Consider the following 25,805-nt stretch of genomic DNA (forward strand, 5'->3'; position numbering starts at 1 on the left):
CAACGCGCAAGCATCGGTATGCACAGATTTGATTGGCTGAGCAACGTCACATGAGACGATTGGAGCACATGCGATTGGTCTGTGAGTTTCCTGGTCCTTTAAACCAGTACAGTAAATGCTAGAAAAGCTGCGCGGGTTAAAATAGAAACGCTCCGTCACGAGGTAGTAATTCTCAATAATAAATGGGCTGTAGGTCGGCGGTCCGGAGAGGACGGCGGCTGGGTCCGGATCCAGACCGCGGTTCGCCTATTAGTGACCTCTGAACTATAGCTACCAGATAAATGTAATAGAGTAAAAGGTAGAATATTTGCCTCTGAAAATGTAGGGTAGAAGTATAAAGTAGCATAAAATGGAAATACTCTTCCGATAATAAAAGTAAAGTACAAGTACCTCAAAACTGCACTTAAGTACAGTACTTGAATAAATATACTTAGGTAAATTCCATAATTGGAAATGGGACACATCTACAATTTGTCTAAGGAGGAGGCTGCTGTCTGTCTATAGCACAGTGCCAAAGTTCAGTCTATCAGCAAAACATATCAAAGGTCAGCAAGCAGACTAGCTTTGATCTGTCTGTAGAAAACATAAAGTCAGCATGCAGGATAGGTGTCTTTTTCTCAAAAAGATATGCTAGGTTAGCCAGCAGACTAGCTGATATACATCTGTAATACAGTATCTTAGCTAACAGGCTATGTGCTGTCAGTCTGTTAGCCAGGAGGCAGGAGGGGATTCATAAACGGCTATGCAATGTTCCACTCAATCATTTCCAGGACATAAAGCAGTCAGCACTCATTATCTCCCTGGGATCCCACTCTAATGGGGTTTTCCCTTTGCAGGTCCTCACACACAAACACACACGCACGCACGCATGCACACAGCTCATATGCACTGTGCATGCAATGCAACACAACACATAAGTTTGCAATGTCAAACCACATACACAGACAGTGTCATACCCTTTTTTCAGCTACATTAACACAGCTACACACACACACACACACACACGCACACGCACGCACACACACACACACACACGTGGAGCTTGGACACCTTGCCATGGATCAACAATTTTACACATCTTGTGCTACAAATCACAGGTCAAGTCAGAGTGCCTAGAGATGCTTGTGCCAAAATCTATCTATCTTTTCTATCATTATGGCACTGCCGCTCAAATATACAGAAATCTGGCTGTCTTGTTGATGTGGATATTATGTCAATTTCACTAACATTGCCAACTATGCATTAAAATGCTTTAACATGCTTTGCCAGTAAAAACGTAGATCATCAAGTGCCTTCTTCGTCTGAGCAGCCCACTTGGCATATCTATTGTTTCCTGTTCTTTATCCGCTAACAGCAATGCAATTGGCACTCCAGCCCTGGAGAAGTTACTATGGAGGTCAAACACTGGATTGGGCTGACATCTGCTTGTGGGAGGGACAACACCTCTGTGCACCAATAAGCCTCAGCCAAAGTGATATTCCTGCCTCCTGTCTCCTATTTTACTGGCTTGTTTTGTGTGAAATGGATACACTGGGCCCCAGGCCTTGGATTAAATGGGCTTAATGATGAATAGAGGTAGGACCCGCCTCCAGATTGTAATGGGGTGGGGTAGACATCTGACTACGGGGCTTTCAGTACTACAACCCCCTCTTAGCCAGGAGAGGAGAGGAGAGGAGAGGAGAGGAGAGGAGAGGAGGAGCAGTAGTGCACAAATACCAGCATCTTCATTCCATGGCAGGGTAAATTTCCAAATTAATAAAGGTTTCACGGTGCTGGGTAAAATATAGTAACAGCAATAACGGCAGATAACCTAATCTAATATAAGCCCACTGTATCTTAGCAACCTTGTTAATTCTGAAAGGAGCAGTGGGGTAAGCAGCAGAAGCACAGCATCTATCATCAAAGACACACCCAGCAGCCACACACACACACACACACACCAATTACTCACAAACTTTCAAACCCACGACATCATGCACATGCAATCTTACCATTAGCCACTATCTCGATCACACTGTGATGCAGATGAATACATACACACGTGCAGGGCTACACACTCAGGCACATACACACAGATCCTCAGGCTTACTGTAAGCAGCTGGGAGAATGGAGGGGGTGTGGAGCGGAACAATGGGATCCTAATCGTCAGGCTGCATTTCAAAGCCTCTCCCCTCTACAACACTGTTTCTAGATAAGATTTGAAAATGCTATTTATATCCGCGGGGAAAGGAGCCAACCAGCAGCTTGATTTTCATTTATTTGAAGTCAGATCTAAATTGGGGTAGAGTTACATAATGCAAGGAGTGCGACACTCCACCTGCTAATGCCAAGCCAGCCATTGAAGAACATTACAGAGGGAAACAGCCCAAAAAATGCGCTTGGCCCATGCTAATACTGCAGCTAATAATTACCCTTTCGGCTTAATAACCATCGCTTACTACACCATAGGAGCCCGGCTCATCCGTGTGAGTACAGCAGTGGGCCGATTCGCATCTCAAATCCAAACCTACTCCAGCGTAGCCAGGCCAAACAACCATGTTGGGCCGAGGACAAAACAACACAGCACACCATGGCCCTGTCCCCCCCATGGACCAGATGTGCAGAGGAAGGGAAGTGGAGAGGAGAGGAGAGGAGAGGAGAGGAGAGGAGAAGAGAAGAGAAGAGAAGAGAAGAGAAGAGAAGAGAAGAGAGCTCTGTTCTCCACAGCTGTGTCCCAGGCAGGCAAGCAGGCAGGCAGGCACGGCCCATCCCTGGCCCCTGCTCCCCCAACTCTCCCCTCCCAGTCTCCCTGGAGAGGGGAGGCAGCTCCATCACAGGCTAAGTTAAAGAAGGAGGAGGAGAGGTGGTTGGATAGACATGGAGTTGAGGGAGGGTGAGCTGAAGCCTAACCCTGGCAGGATTATGACAGCAATTCACACCGGATGAGAGGAGGTGGAACAGAGAGATGAGGAGAAAGGGGAACAGCGGTGGGAATGCTCCGAAAGCAAAGAGGGAGGGCAGAGAAAGAGAAGACAGGAAAGAGAGTAGTATGGTAGTAGACTGGTAGAGGGAGCTTACGAGAAGATATGGGCAAGGGAATGAATAAAATACATGTGGGGGGAATGATTGTGAAAAAGAGGAGGGAAGACAAAAGCACCCATGCAGGACAGATCAGTGCTGAGAGTGCTGAGTCCCTCCCCTCTTTGCAATACATATATATTTTCACCATCAAGGTGCTCTGTTCACTGGGCAAAAGTTGAAAGGGAATTCATTATTTGAAAGAAAAGATTAAGGGTAAATAATACACATATAGATGTGAAAAATGTAATACAGAAACATTGAGACCCCTTTTGTACCTTTACTTAAGTCCACCAAAGTGCTTATTTTTGCCACTGACAGGCTCCGATTGTTATTACAAGTGTCTGACAACATTGTGGAAAGGATCCCTACAGAGATAGAACTTTTTTAATGAGTTTTAAGAGTATCCTTTTTGTTGAACCAGAAACAGTCACTATAGCTCTCTCGTCAAAGCCACCAGACTCCATAATAAAACAGTAATTTTACCTTGCAGAACACGAGAGTTGCTGGTCTATGCTGCCTTTGTCGGTTAGTCTGTTTGTGTTATTGTGTGACTTTGGTGTTTTGAAGGGCTAAAAACACTGAAGTCACACAATAGCACAAACTAACTTATCAAGGCAGCCAAGGCAGCAGGAGACCAAAAAGCTAAAATGACTACTTTTGTCAAGGGTGTCTGGCGGCTTTGACAAGAGCGAAATAGCAGCTGTTGGTTCTAAAGTTCTATCTCTGTAGGAATTATTTCCATAATATTGCCAGAGACTTCTAATAACAATTAACAATAAAAACAAGCACTTTAGTGGATATACTTTGACGGTACGCGATTGTCCAAAAGGATTATGTTACAGTCCTGTCTCGCTGCTGCCGACTGCAGTGTGCTCGCTCAATACTAGACCAATTTAATAAAAATGTTCTCCCAATTAGTTACATAGACACAAAAACATGGGAAAATAGGGCTGAAAATGCAGAAGTTACCATTTAACAATACAAATGGTAGCCATTCAGCTGTATGTTTTTACATTTCATAAGGAAGAGGCTGCTGCTTTTTGCCTTGGCTTTCTTGAGATTGCATAAAGAGGCTAAGTTTGTGACCATTTAACTTCAATGGAGTTTTGTGACTCAACGGAATTTACACTTTGTTGACTGCAGATCGCACATTGATACCAGGTGTAAATGGGCTCTAAGACACACAAACACACAACAAGTATAGGCTTTAATAGGCCCTTCTATCCTTATTGGGAAAATGAAAGTAAATAGAAATGTACATGTTACTGAAACAATTACTTGTTAAATTGACAACAATGTACAATTATTGATTCATCATTTAAGTCAGTTAACAAGAAAAAATGCCAAACAGCAATGCTGTCACATATGCACCTGGACACTGCCCAGTACAACCTCCGTATGGTATTTTTTCACCACTGAGTACTCCACTATAGGGTTAAGGGCTTTGCCATCCAAGCAATTTCAGACACTGCCTCAGGTTCTAGGGACTAGTTTTGCCATTTTATAGACTAACGATGAATGGATTAATCAAAACAGTTGATAGATGAATTGATCATGAATTCAATCATTAATTGCAGTCAAAATGTAAGACATCTAAAAGAAATTTTGCAGACCCCAGCTCCAGAGGCCTGCTCCTACTGTCATTTTCCACTGGAATAAATAAAACATGAGAGGCTGAACCAGCATACTTAATCAGTAACCAATAATACTCACACACCCACCCACAATCAACATAGCAATCACTAACAATCAAAGCAGAAAATATTGTTTTTACAAGTTCTAAACATGAACTAAACTATTCCATGATGCAGTCATGTCCAAAAACTATCCATCGTATGCGTTTTGTGATCTACGCCAGTGAGCCTACTCTCACAGTCACTTCTAACACTCACCTGAAACTCTTTTTATCATCCAAATATCAGTGAAAAGCTAGAGACTGCAGCGCCCAACAGCCTGCAGCTCTCCACAAAGGCCTCTCATATTGATGTTTTATTAACACGGCCATAAATATTGAAAAGACACTTACTAATGAAGCCACAGAGAAAAAGTTCCAGAGACAATTTACAACTCCAGGGAATAGACGGACCTTGAATATAGCATCCTACACCCCTCTTTCTACTTTCCTTTTCCTTCATCTCACTTCCCACCCCATGACCGGAATGCCCCTGCAGCTTCAACATCACCCCCCATACACACATATTATCCCCTCAACAGCCCCCATCTTCTTCCCCTTCTCTGTTTTTCTTGTTCAATGAAATCAGTGGATTGGAAAGGCTTGACGATCCGCCACACCTCTTGCAAATATTAATCATAAATCACAGGCTCTGAGTATAATGAGGCTTGTTTCTAATGACAACAGGCGTGATGAATGTGTCTGTGGCTCGGTGTGGCATTATCATATATCCAGGCAGGAGTGTGCATGTGTGTATGAAGTATGTGAAGGGTGGGCAGGTGTGTGGCTGTGGTTGGATGAGGTATGCGGCTTTTTTCCCTATGTAGCATGACATTTCGATGGCAGAGGGCCCACAGCAAGCAAGCTCTCTGTGGCATTTCTGACAGCTGTTTACACACTCATACACACAAACTTAATGTGCACTGTGTGTTTTCTAAACACACGAGTGCATGTATATGCAGGGCAAGAGTACAGCCATTTACCCGGTGCAGTTTACTATAAATAGTTGTAGATATAATTTGAAGTATCAGTGAGTGCAAGATAGAAAAACCATTGTAGTGGCATTTGACTGGTAGTACACATTATACTGAAATAAATACTCAGTGGTGAAATTGAGAAAGAGAACTCTTCATAAGGGCAGCACATAGGCTAATAAAATTGGGATAAAAATATGGCTTGTGGTTCTCACAAGGGTTAGAGTTTCCTTTCAACATTGGAGGGCACACATATTAAGCTTAGGTCTTGGGGGCCCCCAGAAAATTTTGAGCATAAAACACTTTATTTCCTGCCTTCTGGTGGATTTTTCTGCACCAAATACAGCCTTTTCGGCATTAATTTTTGATGGAACTGTTTATATTTATTTAAAGGGAAACACAAAATTCAGGTGGCAATATAAAAATACAATGTAATATAATGCAAAGTAAGGCTCTCTGGCATCAAAGAATGTATTGCTTTCAAATACATGTTCAAAACTTTCTGCACATTTAAAATCTCTCCCACATCTCTGTGTTCTCTGAAATTTTGAGAATAAAGTCGTAATATTTTTCAGAAAAAGTCAAAATATTACAAAAATAAAGTCATAATTTAATAAGAATAATGTAATATTCAAACAAAATCAACCTGCTCAATACTCTGTGTATTATGTTATTGCTCTGCTGACTGGGACTGTACTCGATGAGACAAGTGCACTGCTCTTCATAGTTGTTAGTTTCACCACCTCAGATAAAATGCAGCCCACAGTGGCTTCAGTGGGAAGCATCCTGGAGCAGTCAGACAGTCCTACACCGAGCAAAGGTGTCTCTAAGTGAGGGAGACGCAGAGACATCAGCGACACAGAGCTACAAGTCAGAAGAAAGACACCACACTGCAGTCCAAACTTCTAAAGTCTAAATAACTGGAGACAGGAAATATACATATACATGCGACTTGAAGCAACCTATTCTACAAAGACTCTATTCTCCAAATATTACAACTTTAGAGACATGTCCCTACCATCTCTACCTAATTCTACACCCTAGGGTTCTAAAAATTGCATTTAAAAATAACAACCATCTCTCTTTTCAGAAAAATTAGGATTGGGATTATCAAATCCGAATCCAGTATTAAAATTATTTCCCGAATCTGAATCTTTTAAATTAGATTTAGCTTTCTACATTTTAAAATAACTGAATAAATAAAAATCAAAAATCTGAGAAGCCACAAAACATTTAGTCAGTACCTTTTTGATTACAACATGTAGCTAAAACCTGAAAATTAGATGAGCACCAGAAGATATGAAATGTTGATTAAATGTATCTGACACACTGAAATAACAGTTGTAGCCCATTTACTTTTACACCTTAGGCTACTTTTGCATTAGCACCTTGCTCCAATTAATAGACATCCCAGTGCATCTCAACTATTAAGTTCAGAATCTTAAAAGATTGATCTGATATGCATAAAGGTTTAACCGAGGGATTTTCTGTATTTGACATGATGAAATCATTTCTGCGACCGATGGTTATGGAGTGTTACAGAGTGATTTGTCTTTACACTCATAAACACTATGTGGCTGAGTACAGATACCAGCTTGCACATAGCACATAATCTATAAAACAGAAAAAAGTGAATTTGGCTATTGGAACTCAGCCCTGAGGAAAAGTGTCCCACTGTGGAGGCAGAAATCTCAAAGACCCATGTCCAAAATCTGGGCAAATTATACCAAAACTGTCTGCACTGGCCAAATACCTCTACAGATAAATGAGTAAATATGTTTTTGTATAATTTGTGGGAACTGGCCCTTTAATTTTGACTGGTTTGTAGAATTCTTCAGCTCAGAAAACAACATATGTTAAAGACATCACAGATAGTATCATTACAGTCTGTAAGAAATAAATAAATGAATACACACCTAACTGGCATATTATTTCCTTTTTTCCAACTCAGCTCCTTCTGTGTCTGTTATCTAGGGCTGCTCCATTAGTGAGCCAGGTACCATTCTCTTGTTAAAAGCCAAAATGAGCTTGAGAGCAGCTCTATCGATTTCAATAGAAATGTGCTTACACAGGCATCAATATAGCTGCACATTTCTGATACCTCCTGTTAGAAGCCTCCCTCCTCTCCCCTTCTGCCTCCACAACCCTTCGTCTCTTCCGTCCTCCTCTTTCTTCCACCTCCTCCTCCTAGTCCTTCCAAGCTGCTGATGCAGGGAAACCCAGGGTTGCACCAGTATAACCATGGCTTAACCGTACATTCCAGTTTGCATCGTTGGACAAGCTAGAAGAATCTGCACGGAAAACACTCAGCTCATTAATTTCACTTTACTCAATATGACTAAAGACAGAAGGGTTGGAAAGTGGATGGGTTCTGAAATGGATAACTATTGGCTTACATTAGCAATGGGGCTCTTTATCTGTTGGCTTTTAGGGGTTGTAGGGAAACGTATGTGCTGAGGCCTAATCAGATCAGGTATTGATTGGTCTTCAAAGAGGAAGCTTAACGTTCTCCCTGCTTCTCTGTGATCTCTCACTCAAGGGAAGGAAGACGGGGAAGAACAGAGGCAGAGGGAGACATATACAGAGGTCATGGGTTATTGTGCGACTTGCAGTCAGTCTTACAGGTCAAGGTTAGGCTGGTAGATTGCCATTTAGAATCAATGGCAGGTTTCTGATCAAAGCTAGGGGTCAAACTCATGCTGACCAGGGGATTCGTTTGATGGGCAAGGCAAATGCACATTCACAACCCCAATCCTAGAAGGGACAAACACGGCTTGAGAGGTGCAGCTGTCACGCCGATTTCTGGAGCAGGAGACACGATCATATTGTAAGTGACACATTGTTCACTAGTAGAAAGTTAATCTAAACTGTATCTCCACAGGGTTCCCATGTGGCAAAGATGGCAGCTTCATCATCGTCTGGTCCACCGGCTGCCCTCCTCATGATCAGCCCCAGCTCCCTGCCCACAAATCCCATTTCATGCCAGCCACGCTTCTGAAAAGGCAAGACAAAAGCCCGATCAGCACAGCTGCGGCTTTAGCATATTGTGTCGACAATCATCGTGAAATCAGCGGAACAAAGCAAAACGAAACTCTGCAGCACCCAAAACTATGCAGTGGCAAACCAGGAAACATTAAGCTAAGGGTACGTCTGGCTGTGGCTTGTTAGAGGAGAAGGAACTTCCTGGTACCGCTTGCTGAAGATCAACAGTGACAACTCCACCAATACCTCCATCAGGTAGAAAGTAGTTTCATGTCAAAAGAGTTTATTGCCTCAATGTCCAACCGTGAATACTGAGAAATGAGGACTCTGCTGGGATAACTAATCTGTCCTGAACATTCAATGTTAGTCAAAATGACAAAACCAAAAACTTTGCACAAAACAAAGGATTCGGTGGTGGATGAGCTGCAGCCGCACATATCGTTGGCATGAGTGTAATAATCAGAGCAACATAGAGAATTTTCAGATTATAATAGTTTACTAGTCAGCTGGCAACCAAACAGCTGATGAATGAATGAACCAGTGATTGTGAAACATGAATGAAGCTGAGGCCAATCAGCTACTGGAAGTATGACGTCAGTGCTCTACCTGGACTAACACTGAGCTCCATTACATTAAAATTTTAGACCAGGGGTATTCAATTAAAATTCAAAGAAGTCCAGTTAGAAAATATTTCCCAAAGCAAAGGTCACGAACATCATAACGACTAACATGCGTTATCATTCACTGCCAGTGCCATTCAGTTTTATCAACATATGTTGTAGTCAACAACTGACTGTCATATCAAATAATATTTCAACAATATTTACTGTCAGTTTTCACATCAAACTGGAGGGATGATAAATAATAACTACTTTATTAATAAATTCTAAATTTAAGTAAACTAAAATAAAGTGCCTAATTTAAGAAAAAATGAAATAAAAAGTGTAGCTTGAAGTGATTAAAGTGTAGTCTCAACCAATTTTATAATAAACACTAACAAATGAACAGCTTTAATACCTCAGCTCTCTTTCATTCCCTTTTATATAGTAGCTTACCACTTTCCTACTTTATCTTGTTCAGTGAGAAACGTGAGCTCTGGCTAGGATTGGAGATATATGAGATACTCTGGTTTTGAACTGCCTGTGGGAAGAATGTACATGTAAGAATCCGTACATTCTTGATTAAAAGCCGTGTGAAATCGCTTTTCTCTTTCGTCTCCTCTCTTTGTGTGTGTTTCCAAACGTCTCTGGTGTATCTCACTCGCGGACTCAACTCACAATGCTTATCAGAATGCACAGATTTGACTGGCTTAGCAGCTACACATGAGACGATTGGAAGACATGCAGTTGGTCGTTGAGTTTCCTGTGCCGCGTAAACAGTACAGTAAATACTAGAAAAGCTGCGTGGGTTGAAATAGAAACGCACCGTCACGAGGTAGTAATTCTCAATAATAAATTGGATGAGAGGACAGCGGCTGGGTCCAGATCCAGACCGCTTTAGACCATACTTTCCGCATCCATGTAGCCCAGAGGTCTTTAAAAATTATGCATGAATAAGTTTCGTCATCTGCCCACATCCGCGAGGGTCCAGACCGTATCCACAGACTATTCAGATAACTGATGTAATATAAAAAGAAATGAAATATTAAAAGAAAATGCGCACACGTTTGCGGTCTGTTTTGGAATATTTCAGGGCTTTAGAAAAGTACACAGATTTAGCAATCTGATATAATCTGTTTTATTCCATGAATTCGTCTTCCTTGTCAAAACCTGGCACCTACAATAGCCACAATGCTACTCAATTGCCAGTAGTTCTGTCTGAGATTTAGGTGTTTTCACCAAACTGTAGTCTTTGACATCAACCAATGCTGACTTAAGTGACATCACTTGAGGCAATTCATCAGACTTTGTTCAGCTCCCTCTGGAGCTACAAAAGGCATTATACAACTTCTATGACATACGCAGTAGCACTCCCCAAGACCTGTAAACAGACTTTAATGTGAATAATCTGTGGAGATAATGTTAAAGATGCATAGAGAAAGAAACTTAAATTAAATCAATTAAAATGTAACTCTTCTATCAACTAAAAATGCTATCATTTGTTGCTTACAGCTTCTCAAATGTGAAAACTGACTGCTGTTTAATCTAATTGTAAATGTAATATCTTTGTTTTATGGACTTTTGGGATTTTAAAGAAAAAAGAAGTCACTTTGGACTCAACAATTAGGATGGGTCTTTCTTTATGATGTGGCAAAACAAAACCTAAACCAAACAATATATTGATTACCTTTAGAAATAATCAACTGCATAATGAAAATAATTGTTAGTTGCAGTCCTATATCTCTTTGCCCATTACACCCAATATGTCCAGCATAACCTCAAAGATGCAGTGTCTGGTTGCTACAAAAGGTCTTTTACAGGAAGTATTGCTATATGTTATCAGTAATATTTTCCAAAGTTCAGCCTTTGTTGAGAAAGATATACCCGAAGTAGCAAACCCACGGAGGAAATGTACTCCTATGGATTAAAGTTACATTCAACATGCTTCACGCACTGCCAATGCTTGTTGATGTGTTTGTTAATGTGCAAGTGGGTGGGTGGTAGAACATGTGTATATAAGTGTGCGTGTGGATATGTGTTTGTGCGAACCATTCGACTTCCCTTATTTCCCAAGATGCAGAGTTCTCCATGCCCACACACACACACACACACACACACACACACACACACACACACACACACACAGGGAGTGCCCCGGACCCGGCTGTACTAATGAAGCAGCCTGTAAGCAGCTACCTTCATTACATTCAATCCTCTGGACAGTGCCAGCAATTACATTGCAGCTTCCCACTGTCAGAGCTCACACATGTATGCGCGCGCGCACACACGCACACGCGCACGCACACGCACACACACACACACAGACACACACAGCTGTGTTTTCCAGCCAGAGCTCAGTATTAGTACACAAAGACAATGGGAAGTCAGTGGGAAGATAGTCCTTCTAAAGGCTAATGCTAGCTCAGATTGATGCAGGGAGGTGTTCCTGCTCCTCTTCTTCTCCTTCTTTAGTGGTGGGCTCAGGCTCCGCTGTTCAAAACCCAAACTCCTCGAGACATCTAACTCAGGCCCTCCACCATCAGTACAGTACAGCCTCTCTGACGTGTCTCTCTCTCTCCCAGCCTCTCTGTACGTTGGAGCAGAAGGAAGCCTGGAGGCGAGGGGGGAAGCTGCCTAATAGAGTGCTCCACTTGCCATATTTCACACATCTCATCACTTACCCTATTGAGACACACATACATGTACATGTCAGTACTGGGGAAACCAAGAGGGAAGCCCCTGGAGGAGTCAAAGCATTCAGGGAGTTTTCCAGGGATTGGTTTGACTGTGATGCGGTTTAGGAATTAAAACCCGTGACTTCTAATTATTAGGCACAATAGGCATATTTGTATGGAGAGAAATAAGTCTCGCCGACATATATATATAAATGTATGTGATGTGAATGATGATACGTAAATAAATTATGGTGATCATAAATATGTCTTTCTATCCCCCAGGGCTGCAACTAATGATTATTCTCAAATTTGCTTAATCTGCTGATTATTATATATACCATAAACCGCAATGTTCCTCGTTTACACATACATATTTTCAACACTCGCATGATTCACCTGGCATATTTAGTGACATGTGAATGTGGAGTTTTAACTACGCTAGCTGTAACTAATAACTATTTTCATTATTCCTCAATTAATAAGTTCATGATTTTGTCTATAAAACTCTCCATCAGTGCAAAACCAAAAGATGTTCAATTAACAATAATATAAACCAGAGAAAAGCAAAATGGGTTGTTTGTCTATATGTGGCCCTGCGATGGACTGGCCAGGGTGTACCACGCCTTTCGCCCGATGTCAGCTGGGATTGGCTCCAGCCCCCTGCAACCCTGTACGCAGGATAAGTGGTTGACGATGGATGGATGGATGAAAAGCAAAATTGCCTTAACAACGACTCAAACTATTAATCATTTATCAGAAGAGCTGCTGATGAATTTTCTGTCAGTTGACTAATAAACATCAAACGTCCTCCGATTGTCACATATATGTTGTGTTTAAGTGCTTGGGGCAAACTCGAACGTCTGGGTTTTAAGTGCATTCATGTGGAATTTCCAAGTGGGTCACTAGTACTGAGACATATTGCTCTCCAGAAATCTGCTGTCACAATAAGAGAAGACAGAACACAAAAGAACAGGTGGGACAATGAAGCAGGACAGAGGAAATTGAGTGACAAACTCCCTGACTCACTGTTTCAAATGTACAAAGTCATGTGCCAAAATTGAAAAACCGCCCGTCATGCCGGCCTGTTGTAAGACCATAAATGATGCAAAAGGGCAAGAAAACTGTCGAGCCACACCACGTCATGTCTATCAAACCGGTTGCTGCATGTATGTGTTGAGCATTTGTGGCTGTGATGTGATGTGTGTGATGTGTTTGAGTGTGTGGGTGGGTGTCTATTAACATTTGATTCTCAGGTGCCATGATCTGAAAGGATTTTGTGGTAGAAACGGAAAAAGGCATGACGCTGAATAATGGAGGATTAGAATGGGAAAACACCTTGACCACACACACACACACACACACACACACACACACCAGGCTGAGGTCAGCCATCAAACACACCTCGTTAGGGAGAAGCTGGCCTCCTCCATTATTCACATGTACATGCTCCCCTCGTACTGCTCGCTCCCTCGTTTTGCAGGGGAGATGGAGTGAGTTGGGCACAGACAGACAGCAAAGGTAAAAGTGAGAAAGGTGGGCCGAGAAAGAGAGAAAGAGAGGTGAGGAGACAGGGACAAAAATAACAAGAGAGAAAAAGGGTCTGAGATAAAATGTGATATATAAGTGGGAAAGAGAGAGCGAATGCGTTATATTTATCTCTAAAGTCCCAAGTCTAGTAACACTCGTCAAACTCAATTTCAATTATCATTAATATGGAATTGATTAGTGAAACTGATGTAATGTGTTTAATGTGATTAATGTGTGAGCAAGCCAATGACTGATATAACTACTGTTAAAAATGAACGCAATCACAGTGCTCGCTCCATAACCGAGAACCATCAAATGTAACCCCAATTTTCGACACTTTTTCCAAATGTCCTCTCTCCTCAGTGTGTCACCTTTGCATTCGTTGCAACAAAAATAGAAATATTTCTCCCAAATTCAGACGACGGTGGTTCCCGGAAGCATGTGTCACACACATCAATCAACGTGTCGCACCTCGACATGGCCGGTCTTGTGGCCTCGGGAAGAAGGGAGGGAAGGGAAGGAAGGAGAAGGGGGAGGGGGGGTTGAACAAGTGACAAGCCAATGGACACCCTGGCAGCGTGTCAAGAAGGAGAGGAAGGGCCGTTGCCAAGGGTGACAGCCAGAAGTCACACAACACTAGACCTCTTTCCCAGCGGGGCTTTTCCACCTTCTTGGTGCAAATGCTTGTCTTTGTTCTTATGAATGCCTGATCATATTATGTAGTACTGCGTGATGCTTCCTTACCTCAAGCTTTTCCATTGGGTGTTATTTGCATGCTTGAATGAAAATTAAAGGGGCTTTATTTTGCAATCGTGCACACCTTTTGGGAAAAAAGCTACACTTATTGTGCAATTTATTTACTTGTTATGACTTCGCTTTGACTTGCTCTGTTTCTTCTGTCTCCTGTGTTCCAGCCCTTCAAACTACACCAAACTCTCTTTCTTTGTTTGGCAAACAACAACAAAATGTCGAAATACTGAAAACCTGAGTGGTGTTGACATAAATGAAGTTCGCTGTCTCTTCTTGCAGTGAGCCAGATTTAATAGCTGCCGCACTACATGGAAGATCTGAGAAGTAGTTCTTCTCACAGTCCCCACCCCTCTCAGGAATCGGGAACTGAGTTACTATGTGGCCCACGGAGCTTCAAAATCTTAATTTTTATTTTAAACAAGTAAGTAATTAAGTTAATTAGTATGTGTAGAAGATTAAAGCATGCTGTATGCTTCACAACTACATTAACCATGGCATCTAATGGTTAGGTACAGTGCATGTTTGCAAATGTGGAAAAAGATTGTTTACTTCTGGATGTGATAAGTCAATAAAATACTCTGACTTACAATGTGTTGCAGGATGCTGAATTAATAGAAACAACAGGATGTGTTGGAAGAGTATTCCAGCGATTTAGTTGCCACTTGTAAGACACAGATAAAGTAGTGGTGAAAATCTAAGCAGTAAAGGCTGAGATATCTTAACATTTAGTACCTAGTATAGTTCAAGCTCCAAAAAAGTTAATTTTATATTTCCCATAATGCAACTCAATAGCTTATTTTAGATGTGAGACCCTCCCTGCCTGGTATGTCCATGTGCTTCTAATTCCAGGCCACCAGATTGTAGTCCTTCTGTTGAAAATGTGTAATTTCATTGTCTAAACTGAGATTGTCAATTGAATGATATGACACATATATGAGTGATGTGAACTTTCTGTCAGACACATAAGAGTAGAATAGAGGCTGACATTGTTTTGGGAATCCTGGGGTCACAGGATTCCTATAGGACTCCTACAGGATGGGAGACAATTTCACTATTCATCGCAGGACTGGGACGAAACAGGAAAAACAATAGCGGGCGGGACGGGAATCATAGGACTTTTTATGCAGGTCTAATGTAAATAACTATATTTTCTGATTTTTGAAATTTGGCACAGGATGGAACGGGAGTCATTCTTCCAGGATTGGGACAGGACAGGAGTGAAAATCCACTCTTGTGTCACCCTCTAGAGTAGAGTCTAAGTGTTACCCAACTAATCCAGGCTAGGTTGTACAGTCTGTTAGGTGTAAATTGTAGGCTAAAGAACAATCTAATCATACCAGGAAAGAAAACAAACTTACACCTAAGGAAAAAAGGATCAATGTATTTGATTAATTACTACAGAAATGTTTTATCTCCACAGTAACAGTGAGCAGGTGAAACACTCCAGAATGGGACACAAGAAAATGGTAAAAACATACAACCAGATAAACCAATTCTGATGTGTACATGTTGAATTCTTGCAATTTGTGTAATGCCATTGCTAACTTTCAAATGCTTGTTTAATATAGTTGAAAATGGTAACATGGTACTGCTGAGATTATTAGCATTGTTAGCGTAGCCCCTGCTCTCATTGAGGAGCTCCCTGTGACATCCGCACCCCGTCAGCCTGTGACAGATGCTAGATACAGGCAAGCGTACTTCCTCTCATGTGAAACATGAGAGAGGAATGCGTTTCAGACAACTATTAGATGAAGACTGATAAAGACGTGAGGCGGCATGGCAGCACACGGGCCACTGATGAATCAATGACTTGTTTCCTCTATTTTTCCTCGTCCCTCCTGCATCCTTCGCTCCATCCGTTCCTCCAGCCCTAATTAACACCTCAAGCCTGGACACGGCATCCAGCGGCAGCAGACCACAAGAGTGACTCATCAGTTAAAACCCACCGCTTTATCTTTTATCTCGATCTCTATCGCCATCACTCAGCGGCTTTTATCCTTGCACAGGTTATCGCGAGGGACCCAATTGCTGTCTCTCCAGAGTAGTGTAAAAAATTAACCAGAATAAAAAAGAAAGGGAATCACAAAATGTCTTTTGTCTTAATAGCAAAAGGTTCTTTGAAACATCTCATTTGCAGCAGCTGCAGTGTTATTACAAGGGTTAACCTGGAAATAATTTGATATCCTTTACTAAAAAGACCTAGCATTTATACATTTTAAGGTTCAGTGTGTAAGTTTGAGGGACATCTAGTGGTGAGGGTTGCAAATTGCAACCAGCGGGTCACTGTGCATTCACGTGCTCCTCGGATGGTCCCGTTCCCTGAGGTGTGAAGTTGTTCTTCCGACTTCCGTGTGTTCATGTGCTCTTAAGTCAGAATGTGGAATCAGCATAGATGCTGCTACAAAGATGTGTTGGATTAGCGTTCAGAGCATATAAACAACACACAGACATCTAGCTACTCTACATGGACAGCAAACTAACCGTTTTAACCATATTACAGATTACATGTGGGCAAAATTTGTATATGCAATATGTGATTTTGCACAAATCAAAGTTCAGTATACTTCTTTATGTCCCATGCACACTTTATTCTCTTTTTGCAATAAAGATTTATGGAGGAACAAAATATTCTGATTATTCCGACAACCCATGAATGCACCATAAGTCACAGCTCACCACTACCTTTCTAAAGCGTGCCAGATAAGCAACGGTGGCTGACACGTTCTTGTGCTAAATAATACGTGTGGGCCTCTAATTTTCCAAATTTCACTTCTTTTCTTACTTCTAATGAACCAGTCGACTTCTACAACTACTACTACTACTTGTTCCTTTTACTTCGTACATATTCAACGTAGTGACGAAACATGCTCTGTAGCACCGTTTGTCCCTTTGGGCTACTGTAGAAACATTTTGTGTTAGAATTGGCAAAGAGAAAGGTCACATGATTTAGCATCATTGCTGGTTTTCCCTGAAGCTTAATAGACCTAACATCACATTTCCTAAAATGTGGCAAGGGCTCCACTATAAAATGGTGCAAACCCATTTTTCAGTCGTCTGTTTCACGCTACTATGACGCATTTCAGTTGCAATTCATGAACATAACCACCACCTGGAGCATTTTACCGTTAGCTGTTTTAAGATTTTAAGTACAGTGGTTGTGTATTTGGCTGCCTAAAAACGGGTGAGACACAGTAGTGCTGTGCCTGAGCGGGTCTGTATAGACACTGAAGTAGAACTAAAGCTGCTGCTGCTGCTCAGCTAATGTGCTTTTGCTATCCAGGCTGTGTAGACATTGTGGAAGGCAGGGCATGCTGTAATTTCAGTCAGCAGAACTTTCTGGGAGGAGATTCTGCAACTGAGCAAGAAAGAAAAACAATTTCACTCCAAACAACATTGTAAAACATTGTAATATACAGTGTGCTAGCTAACGGCATCCAGTATAGAAGTATAGAAATGCTAATGGCAGAAAGTAGACAGAACTAGCAGTCTGATGATCACCACAAAACATGTGTAGAAAACCTCTTAAGCAATGTTAAATTTGCCTAAACTCAACATGCTTTAAAAGCTTCACCTAAGATTTTGTGATTAGCAGTTTACCATAAGACTAATTGCATTAGAAAAACATACGCACATCTTGCTTAAGCCTCACTGGCAACAGTTTAGGAGTGGGTAAATCCAAAAAGTTGACACATTATCAAATGATAATATTTATACATAGTTTTTGAGCCGCATGTCATGGCCCAGGAAGTTGCACATCATATGAATCTGTGTGTTTGAACATAGTAGCTACCTCACCACCCATCAAACACTGGCTGGAGGGTGTTACTTATTTCAGAATAGTCTTTCCTATTTAGCGCCAAATACAAAAATAGAAAACAATAGCTTCAAGCTCTTCATGTCCAGTGCCTGTTTTTCTGTCAAAACAACATAAGTGCTGACACAAAAAAGCACCAGCATCTCTTTTGCTTACTCCCCAAAATATTGAGCGCAATCCTCCTCTTATTTTTTTTTGGCTATGTTAGCCTCCAGTGATTATCAACTCAAATGAATGACAGACTGTAACACTGCTTTATGGCCAGGAGGGAGTGGGAACCAACCAACTCTCCCACACCTACTCATCCAGTCTGGGAATAGCTTTCCAGGCAGCCCCGATGGATCTCTTCTCTGGAGAGTTGACAAGAGCCTAAGAGAGTGGAGGAGACTCCGCTGCTTGTCCGCCAAATGCCATGTGCCTCTTGTTCTAACTCGCATCCCAATTAAAGACTATTTACAGTAAGGGAGGATTACTTCCATAGGCTATGAAAGCAGAGAGAGAGAGGGGTATGTGCTAAAGGGGAGGAGAGTCATCCCCTCCTGCCCCAGCACACTCTCCACGGAAAATAATTCCTTTGCAGTGAAGACTTAATTCTCATTCTGTGTTCGTGTCCCTGATCCCGTATTGTCTATTCTGGTCATGTGGTCCGCCTGCCTTACTGCTGTCCACTGTCACAGCTGTGTGTGTGTGTGTGTGTGTGATGCAGAGAGAAAGAAAAAAAAGCGAGAGAAGGGACAGTTTGTGTTTTAACTACTGCTACAGTATGAGCCCCACCCAAACGAAAAATAAATACATGTAAAAAACACCAAACAATCCATCCAGCTGCTTGCTTATTCTCTAGCAATGCTGACATTTTGTCTTTATGGTCCTTGGGATTACAATATTATCAATATTTCTGATTTTACAGTCTGTTGAAAGCCAAACATGTCAAGATTGGTACATGCAACAACTATATTAGTCCCTCTAATTTGGCTTAAAGATGATCTAAAAATGTGCATTGTAGTGGTGTTGTGCATGCCCAAATTGTGTGTCCCCTCCCCCCCGTTAAGCTCTTCTGTTCCAAGTGTATCCCTCTCAAACTAGCATACTGTTGAACAGATGCCCACATACTGTTGCAAGGGAACACCCTAGTAGCAGCTTAGAGATGATTCAAACATAGAGAGACACAGAGAGTTGGGTCAAAGCAGGAAAAAGGTGGAATAAAATCATGCTAGTGGGTAGACGCATGCCTGGGGCTTTCTGATTTCCATCACCAGTGAACCGAATGTTAACATATATTTTGCGTTTTTGTTATCCAGTCATGATGTTGTATGGTATGATGTATGTCAGGATATTATGTTACGTTTGTCTCAGCGTCAACACAGTTGAAAATGGGGAGGAATAATAATGTTTAGATGCTAAAGGGACCATAGACAGGCTAATAACCATGAAGGAGTTACCAAAGACTTCACAAATATACAGTTGGGCTGAGTTGTTTTAAGTTCACTTGATATAGGCTCTGGTATTTTCAATGGTGAAGTATCTTTAAACAAGAAACTCTAATCTGATCTTTCATTCTACATCTTTTTAGATCCAAGATGTAGATCTCTCTTGAACGCTGTCAAAATGAAACCATTTGATGTCCGTTTCATTGTCTGCTTTAAAGTCTGATGGTGTATTTTTGTCATTCCCCATGGATAACTGGCCAAATGTAGACAACATGATTTTAACCATGTTACATTTGAGTTTGAGAGAAAAAGACTTTTCCAGGTATCTCTGTTTTTCCCTGTCCTTGTAAAAGCATTTGGATTGAGTATTGTGCTCCAACTGATTTGTGTTGTCATGAGCTCTTCTTATATATAATAGTAATATGGTAAAAACAAATATGCAAAGTTACATTAAACTTGATGTTAAACGCAACAAACTGAATCCACTGTTATGGATTACGACAGACAAAACTCTTATAATAGAGAGCTTACAATAGAGAGAGAAAGGCATTCTAGGAAAAGTAGGAAATCACTAACTGAAGTGTTTCAAACAAGCAATTAGTAATGTGCTTTGAAAAATTAACTTGGATAACAGAGTTATATTAAACAATAACATATACGAACTCACATCAGTAAACAATAATATTGAAATACTGCCAAGCTCTTGTTCACGCAATACCCCTTTGCAGGCACAAGCCAACCATGTGAAGTAGTTTAACACAGGGTCGTGATACCTCAATGGCAATTTTGTTAGTTTGAGGTGCCATTGCTGAGAAAATTAAACATTTTAGCTCTAGTAAATCTTAAATCTCCTTTCCCTTTTTAGCAAATGGAATAGCTGTGCCATCAGTATTGTAAAACTGTGATTGTAGCTCTCCTTTACTTGTAAAACCCTTGACTTGCACTGTCGACAGTAGATTGAGTCATTCAGAAAGAGACAACGTGTGGACATTGCTCCATAACCTGGCAGCCACCCACACCATTCGGTGACAGATGACAGCGTCTCTTGGTTTTGGTCAAGGTGCTCTGGCACACTAGAGCCGCCTCTTGCTGACTTGACTCCTGTTTCTCTAGTGAGCCTCTTTAGTGCCTGAGCTGTTAAGGTGAGCTTGGGACAAACTCCAGAGATTAAATTATGTGGAAAAGCAGATTAAATAGTTATTATCCCATCTGCAGCCAGACAAGTACACACACGAGCAGGCACGCCTACATGTTCGCAAACCATGTGCGCGCACACACACACTTTTCATATGGGCCATTATCAACATGTGTTTTGTTGATAAGCATGTGGATGTCTCAAACTAGACATCCTGATGTGCTAAAACATGATGCTGTTCTTCTCCCAAAACCCTGCTTTCTAGGACAACTCTTCACCTCTCCACCAGATCAACAAAATGCAAGCCACATGTGAGTAGGACCACCACTCTGCCAAAATAATAGCTTTCACCTATTCTGCAGGGAGTCACAGAATTAGTTCTACTTAACCGAGGGATTGAGAGAGCGATCTAAATGTGGTTGTTTTGGGAAGTCTGCCTGCCGTCGATTCATGTCTTTCTGATAGACATGTAAGTTTAGAGAGCCGCCCACACATCCCTGAGCCTCTCTCAGTTGTTACAACCGAGGGAGATAGAAAAAGAGCAAAAAATAAAATAGAAGAGAAAGAGAGACAGACAGAAAGAGAGAGGGAGAAAAGGGAAAAATGTGTGCTGTCTGTCGCAGAATGGAGCTTTCCTTCCCTGGCTCCTCATTGGAAGCTCGGTGCTGAGTGTGTGTCTCTTTGAGGAAGGGCTGGAGTTAACCCACACACTCTCAGCAGCCAGCATCAATGGCGCTTTCTATGGGCTGTGAATCAAGCAACACAAGAACATCCGTGGCCCATGCATGGAGAGATGCTGTATCCCACACATACACAGTGGCTTTATACAGATTAACAGCCTCTCTCTCTGTCTCGCTCTCTCTCTCTCATATCATGGGAGGTATGCATACTGTAGCTATATTTGGGGCTGGGGGGATTTGCTAAGCTGTGTTTTCCAGCCAGAGCTCAGTATTAGTGCACTATAAAACAAAGAGCAGAGCAGAGTTGCATGCATATGCACATACTGCACATGCAAAGGACACACACACACACACACACACACACAAACACACACACACACACACACACACGTTCTTACAAATACATAAAAGCTCAGCTGGTGTGTGTTCAATTTGTGGTGCAACCCAGCCTGGTTCTCATGTGGGTAAAAGGGTTTCCTAGAAAAAACTTGAAAAGTGTGAAATGTTCCTATATGAAACACACCTTTTAAATTCAGTACAGATGTTTATATTATATGTTCACATGTATTCACACATGAATATTTTGAAAACATACTTCATCTTTGTAGTGTTTGTATGGTCCTTTGCCTGTCAAAACTTCAGTTACCACTTGCATACACAAACACACATGCATCCAACAAAGGCATGGATATTTAGCTTCAGTGTGTGAGTGTGTAGCTGAGTGTCCAGACCCCAAGGCAGGCCCAGGGAGAGAGACCCAGGACAATTAAAACTCAACAGGAAGAAACACCGACAGCTCGAAACTGGGCACTGAGCACTCATGCATGTAAAAATACACAAACCCACACAAGCACGTACACACAGGTAGACAGAAAAAGACATGAAATAAACACACACATCACAATGGGCTGAGCACAGCGTGAGAAGCTTTCATCCACTCCTAACAAAGGTCACATTTTCAGTGGGACATCTTTGACAAGTGACAGCATGTTCACCCCAATTATCCTGTTTCAAGTTTCCTACCTGCCTCTCCTCACAAATAAACCCCACTGCTTATTCAAACATTACACAAAATACATATATTGTTACACACACATGCACACACACACACACACACACACACACACACACACACGTCAACCTCATCTCCTCTGCACTGTGTGTCCAGGGTCTAAACAGATATGTCCCCCAGGCTCTGTCACCTGTCTAGAGAGACGTGGGGCTAAGTGATGGAGGAGGGTGAGCCAAGGTCTCATCTCCTCCCTGGTGACTGAATGCAGGAGTGGACTGCTGACCTTTGACCCTCGCAGGAAGGCAGATTGAGCACTGCTCCAGACCCTATTAGCATTCTGCTCACACATGTCCCCTTAACGCAGCAGACTAACGGCATGAACACTGTGTATGTATAAGACTGAGGTGTTGCGACAAAGGTTGTGTGTTATAAGAGAGATCCAGTCAACCTGAATATTTGGCAGCATCATGGTAACACAGCAGGGGAGTTTTTGCTGTCAAAATACATCATGTCAGCCACAAAAAAATATATATTGCACAGTAGTACTTGTAGCGATGAGTAATCCCACCACGATTAGATTCTTAAAAGGCTAAAGGTCAGGTAAAACATGGCAACTTAATGCCACTGTGCACCGTTTTCTCCCACGTTTTTACCCCTCAGTCCTCTGATGCTTTGTTTCCCTGACAGTGCAAGTCCTCCTACTCCATATAAACACACACAAATACATCAAAAAGACAAATAAGCCTGTCGGTTGTGTCTCTGCGCGTCTCAACATCGCCATATGTATGCGTGAATTGTCAACACTGCACAGCGAGATCAAACTGGCAATCTGTCAAAATGCTGGGGATACAGTTAGTGATTCAAGTGACTGATGACACATAGAGAAATTAACCCCCTCTGATGTGACGTGGGCATTGATGTAGTGTTTAAAAAAATTAGATGGGTATACTCTGACCTCCAGTTGGTTATCAACATAAGGCAAACAACTGCTTACATAAAAACCAATATGAAAGCCTTAAAACAGCAAAATCCTCATCTGTTTGTGACTATTTTTTTTCGCATCTACGCCAGTGTTCCTCATCACACAGTTATGTCATCCACAAACAAATGGTGACAGATGGAAAAAGTGACTTGAGATGGGGTTATCCTCCTCTACATCCCTGGGTGTATCTATCTGATGCAGTATTGCACTGATTTGTGAGTGACGCTGGATTTCAGCACCATGGACAGCGCGCTCGCTCTCTCTCTCTCTCTCTCTCTCTCTCTCCAGCGTGAGGAGAGGAAGAGGAGGAGGAGGAATGGAGAAGAAGACGACGGGTGGTTGTGGTGTTGTTGTTGGTGGTGGGGGTTTCCCTGGCAGATTTCAGGAGAGGGTCTAACACAGTCATTCCTCCATCGCTACACATCGCCTACCACCTCCTCCGTACTGGATTTCCATACGGAGTAATACGGTATGTGTGAGATCACTGCTTTCATGAAATACCTTATTGATCGACCGAGCCTCACACAGGATGGACAGAGAGAGGGGAGGGGAGGAGGGGGTAGGGTGGATATTCCTCTGGACAGCCTTTATCATACATCCACCCAACCACCACTCTCCCTCCCTCTCCAAAAAAAAAAAAAAAAAAATCGGTTTCATTTACTTTCCGATCATGACAACAACCACTGGATTCGCCTCGCGTGATGTTGGACGATCAAAAACATGACAAAGCAATAGGCTATACGCGCGCGCGCACACACACACACACACACACACACGCACACGGATGAGAAAAAAATGAAGGCGACGGCCAGCTCAAACACCATCCGCCGCCTCTTAGCCGCACATTGCATCCAAGCGCATAACGTTCTCAATATTGGTAAGTGAGAGACGCGCCGTCATCGCGTTGCGTTTAGAGGAATGTCAGGAGGGTTTACCCGTGTGTTCAGCCCCACCAAACTGAGCCAGAGCCGCGGTCGTGTGTCATGTAAACTCCTCGGCCGGCACTGTCATTCACAAAATAAGCCACATCTACCTATACATTTTCACAGCTCATCCGCTGCTCTTAATAGGCCAAGGATGCGCTCATCGTCACCGCCAACACCACCACATCCACCTTCAGCAACTGTCGTGAGCAACACTTCAAAAATCGCTGTGGTCAGCTGGGTGTCAATAAAGCAATCTATAGCCCGAGCATCTTTAGCAGCCACACAACACACGGTCAGCTGTAATTTTCAGCTCTGACAGGCAGATAGGGACATGAATTATTCAAGACACATAAACTGAGCTTCTTCTTCTTCAGCAGAGAAAACGGCTCGACAAGAACATGAGCGGACACAAACCAATGCAGAGCCCACATTTACCGCTTCCACCGCATAAGCACTGGATACAATCAAGCATGTACATTAACGCACACCGGTAAAAGAAAGTGAAAAAAAGGGGACCGGGAAATCAGCGTCGCCTTGAAGAGGCTGCAAAAGCCAGCGAGAGACTGAGAGCCGCCGCCACGCAAAATCCAGCCGACATGTAAGAAGATCCGGGCAGGCGGCCGCTGGAAATGAATTCATGGAAATATGAGCAAAATGTTTAACAACCGATGGGCATTTCTGGCATTACCTGTCAAGACTCCGACCCGGATTTGGTGGTCGTGGTTTGTTAAAATCATCCCGTCTGACGCCATGTTCAGCAGCGCTGTCGCCCGCACCGAGAACTCACGGCAGGGCCCAGAGCCGATCGCATCGAACTTAGCGGGGAGGGGAGGAGGAGGAAGAGGAGGAAGAGATGGAGGAGGGTTGGGATGGAGCAAAAAAAAAAAACAAAAAAAACCCCAGCCAGACAAGATGAGTGGAAAGCAGAGCGATCATCGGGACACCTACAGATAAGCGGGCAGGATGCGGGGGCCGTTTAAACCGCACACATCACTCAGCTGGCCGCCTGCCACTGTAGTAGTGTGGATCCCAGATTAAGTCTTATGGAGACCACTATTGATTTCCTGTGAAGGCTTTTAGGGGAGACTGACTAGCAGTACATCTGCAGGCGCCACTCACTTATCCCATGTCATGCAATTGATTCCATATTTGAAGCTGAAATTTTAGACCCCTGCTGCATACATGCCTCAAATTTGACCCCTACCTGATGAATTACAGCATCAGTTCTCCAATTCGAAAAGCTTCACCTTGGGGCTCCATAAAAGTCCCCATCACCCACCCACCAAATTTTGGCCCCATGAGATGCACCCCTGTTTTTAGATAGTATAAAAGGGGGCCCTCTAAGATGTGTCGGCTACATCTCAATGCAGAGGCTTAAGAGAAGAATAACACAGTCTGACCTGTAAAACTACAACTGCATCCCCAGGCATAAAAGCACCGCTTCTATTCATAGATTGGCTGCACACTTCCATGGTGTGTAATTTCCCTTGTTTATTCTCATGGAAAGAAAATGCCCATCCTCCAGCTTCTGTTGGGAATCTATCAATATACATAATTCATAGACACACATGAGCACAGTAACCGTGGCAA

At 42.4% G+C, this 25,805-nt stretch overlaps 1 protein-coding gene across 1 annotated transcript in view; it reads right to left on the reverse strand.

The window, feature by feature from the left end:
- gphnb (gephyrin b) overlaps nt 1–25,010 on the reverse strand; it is a 106,840-nt gene extending 81,830 nt beyond the window's left edge. The window contains exon 1 of the mRNA XM_046061136.1: nt 24,904–25,010. Within this exon, the coding sequence (XP_045917092.1) occupies nt 24,904–24,967 (64 nt within the window). The 5' untranslated portion in view covers nt 24,968–25,010. The remainder of the gene's footprint in view (nt 1–24,903) is intronic.
- Nucleotides 25,011–25,805: the final 795 nt, after the last annotated feature.

This window comes from Micropterus dolomieu, linkage group LG10 (assembly GCF_021292245.1).
Source record: "Micropterus dolomieu isolate WLL.071019.BEF.003 ecotype Adirondacks linkage group LG10, ASM2129224v1, whole genome shotgun sequence".
Classification (NCBI taxonomy): Eukaryota; Metazoa; Chordata; class Actinopteri; order Centrarchiformes; family Centrarchidae; genus Micropterus; species Micropterus dolomieu.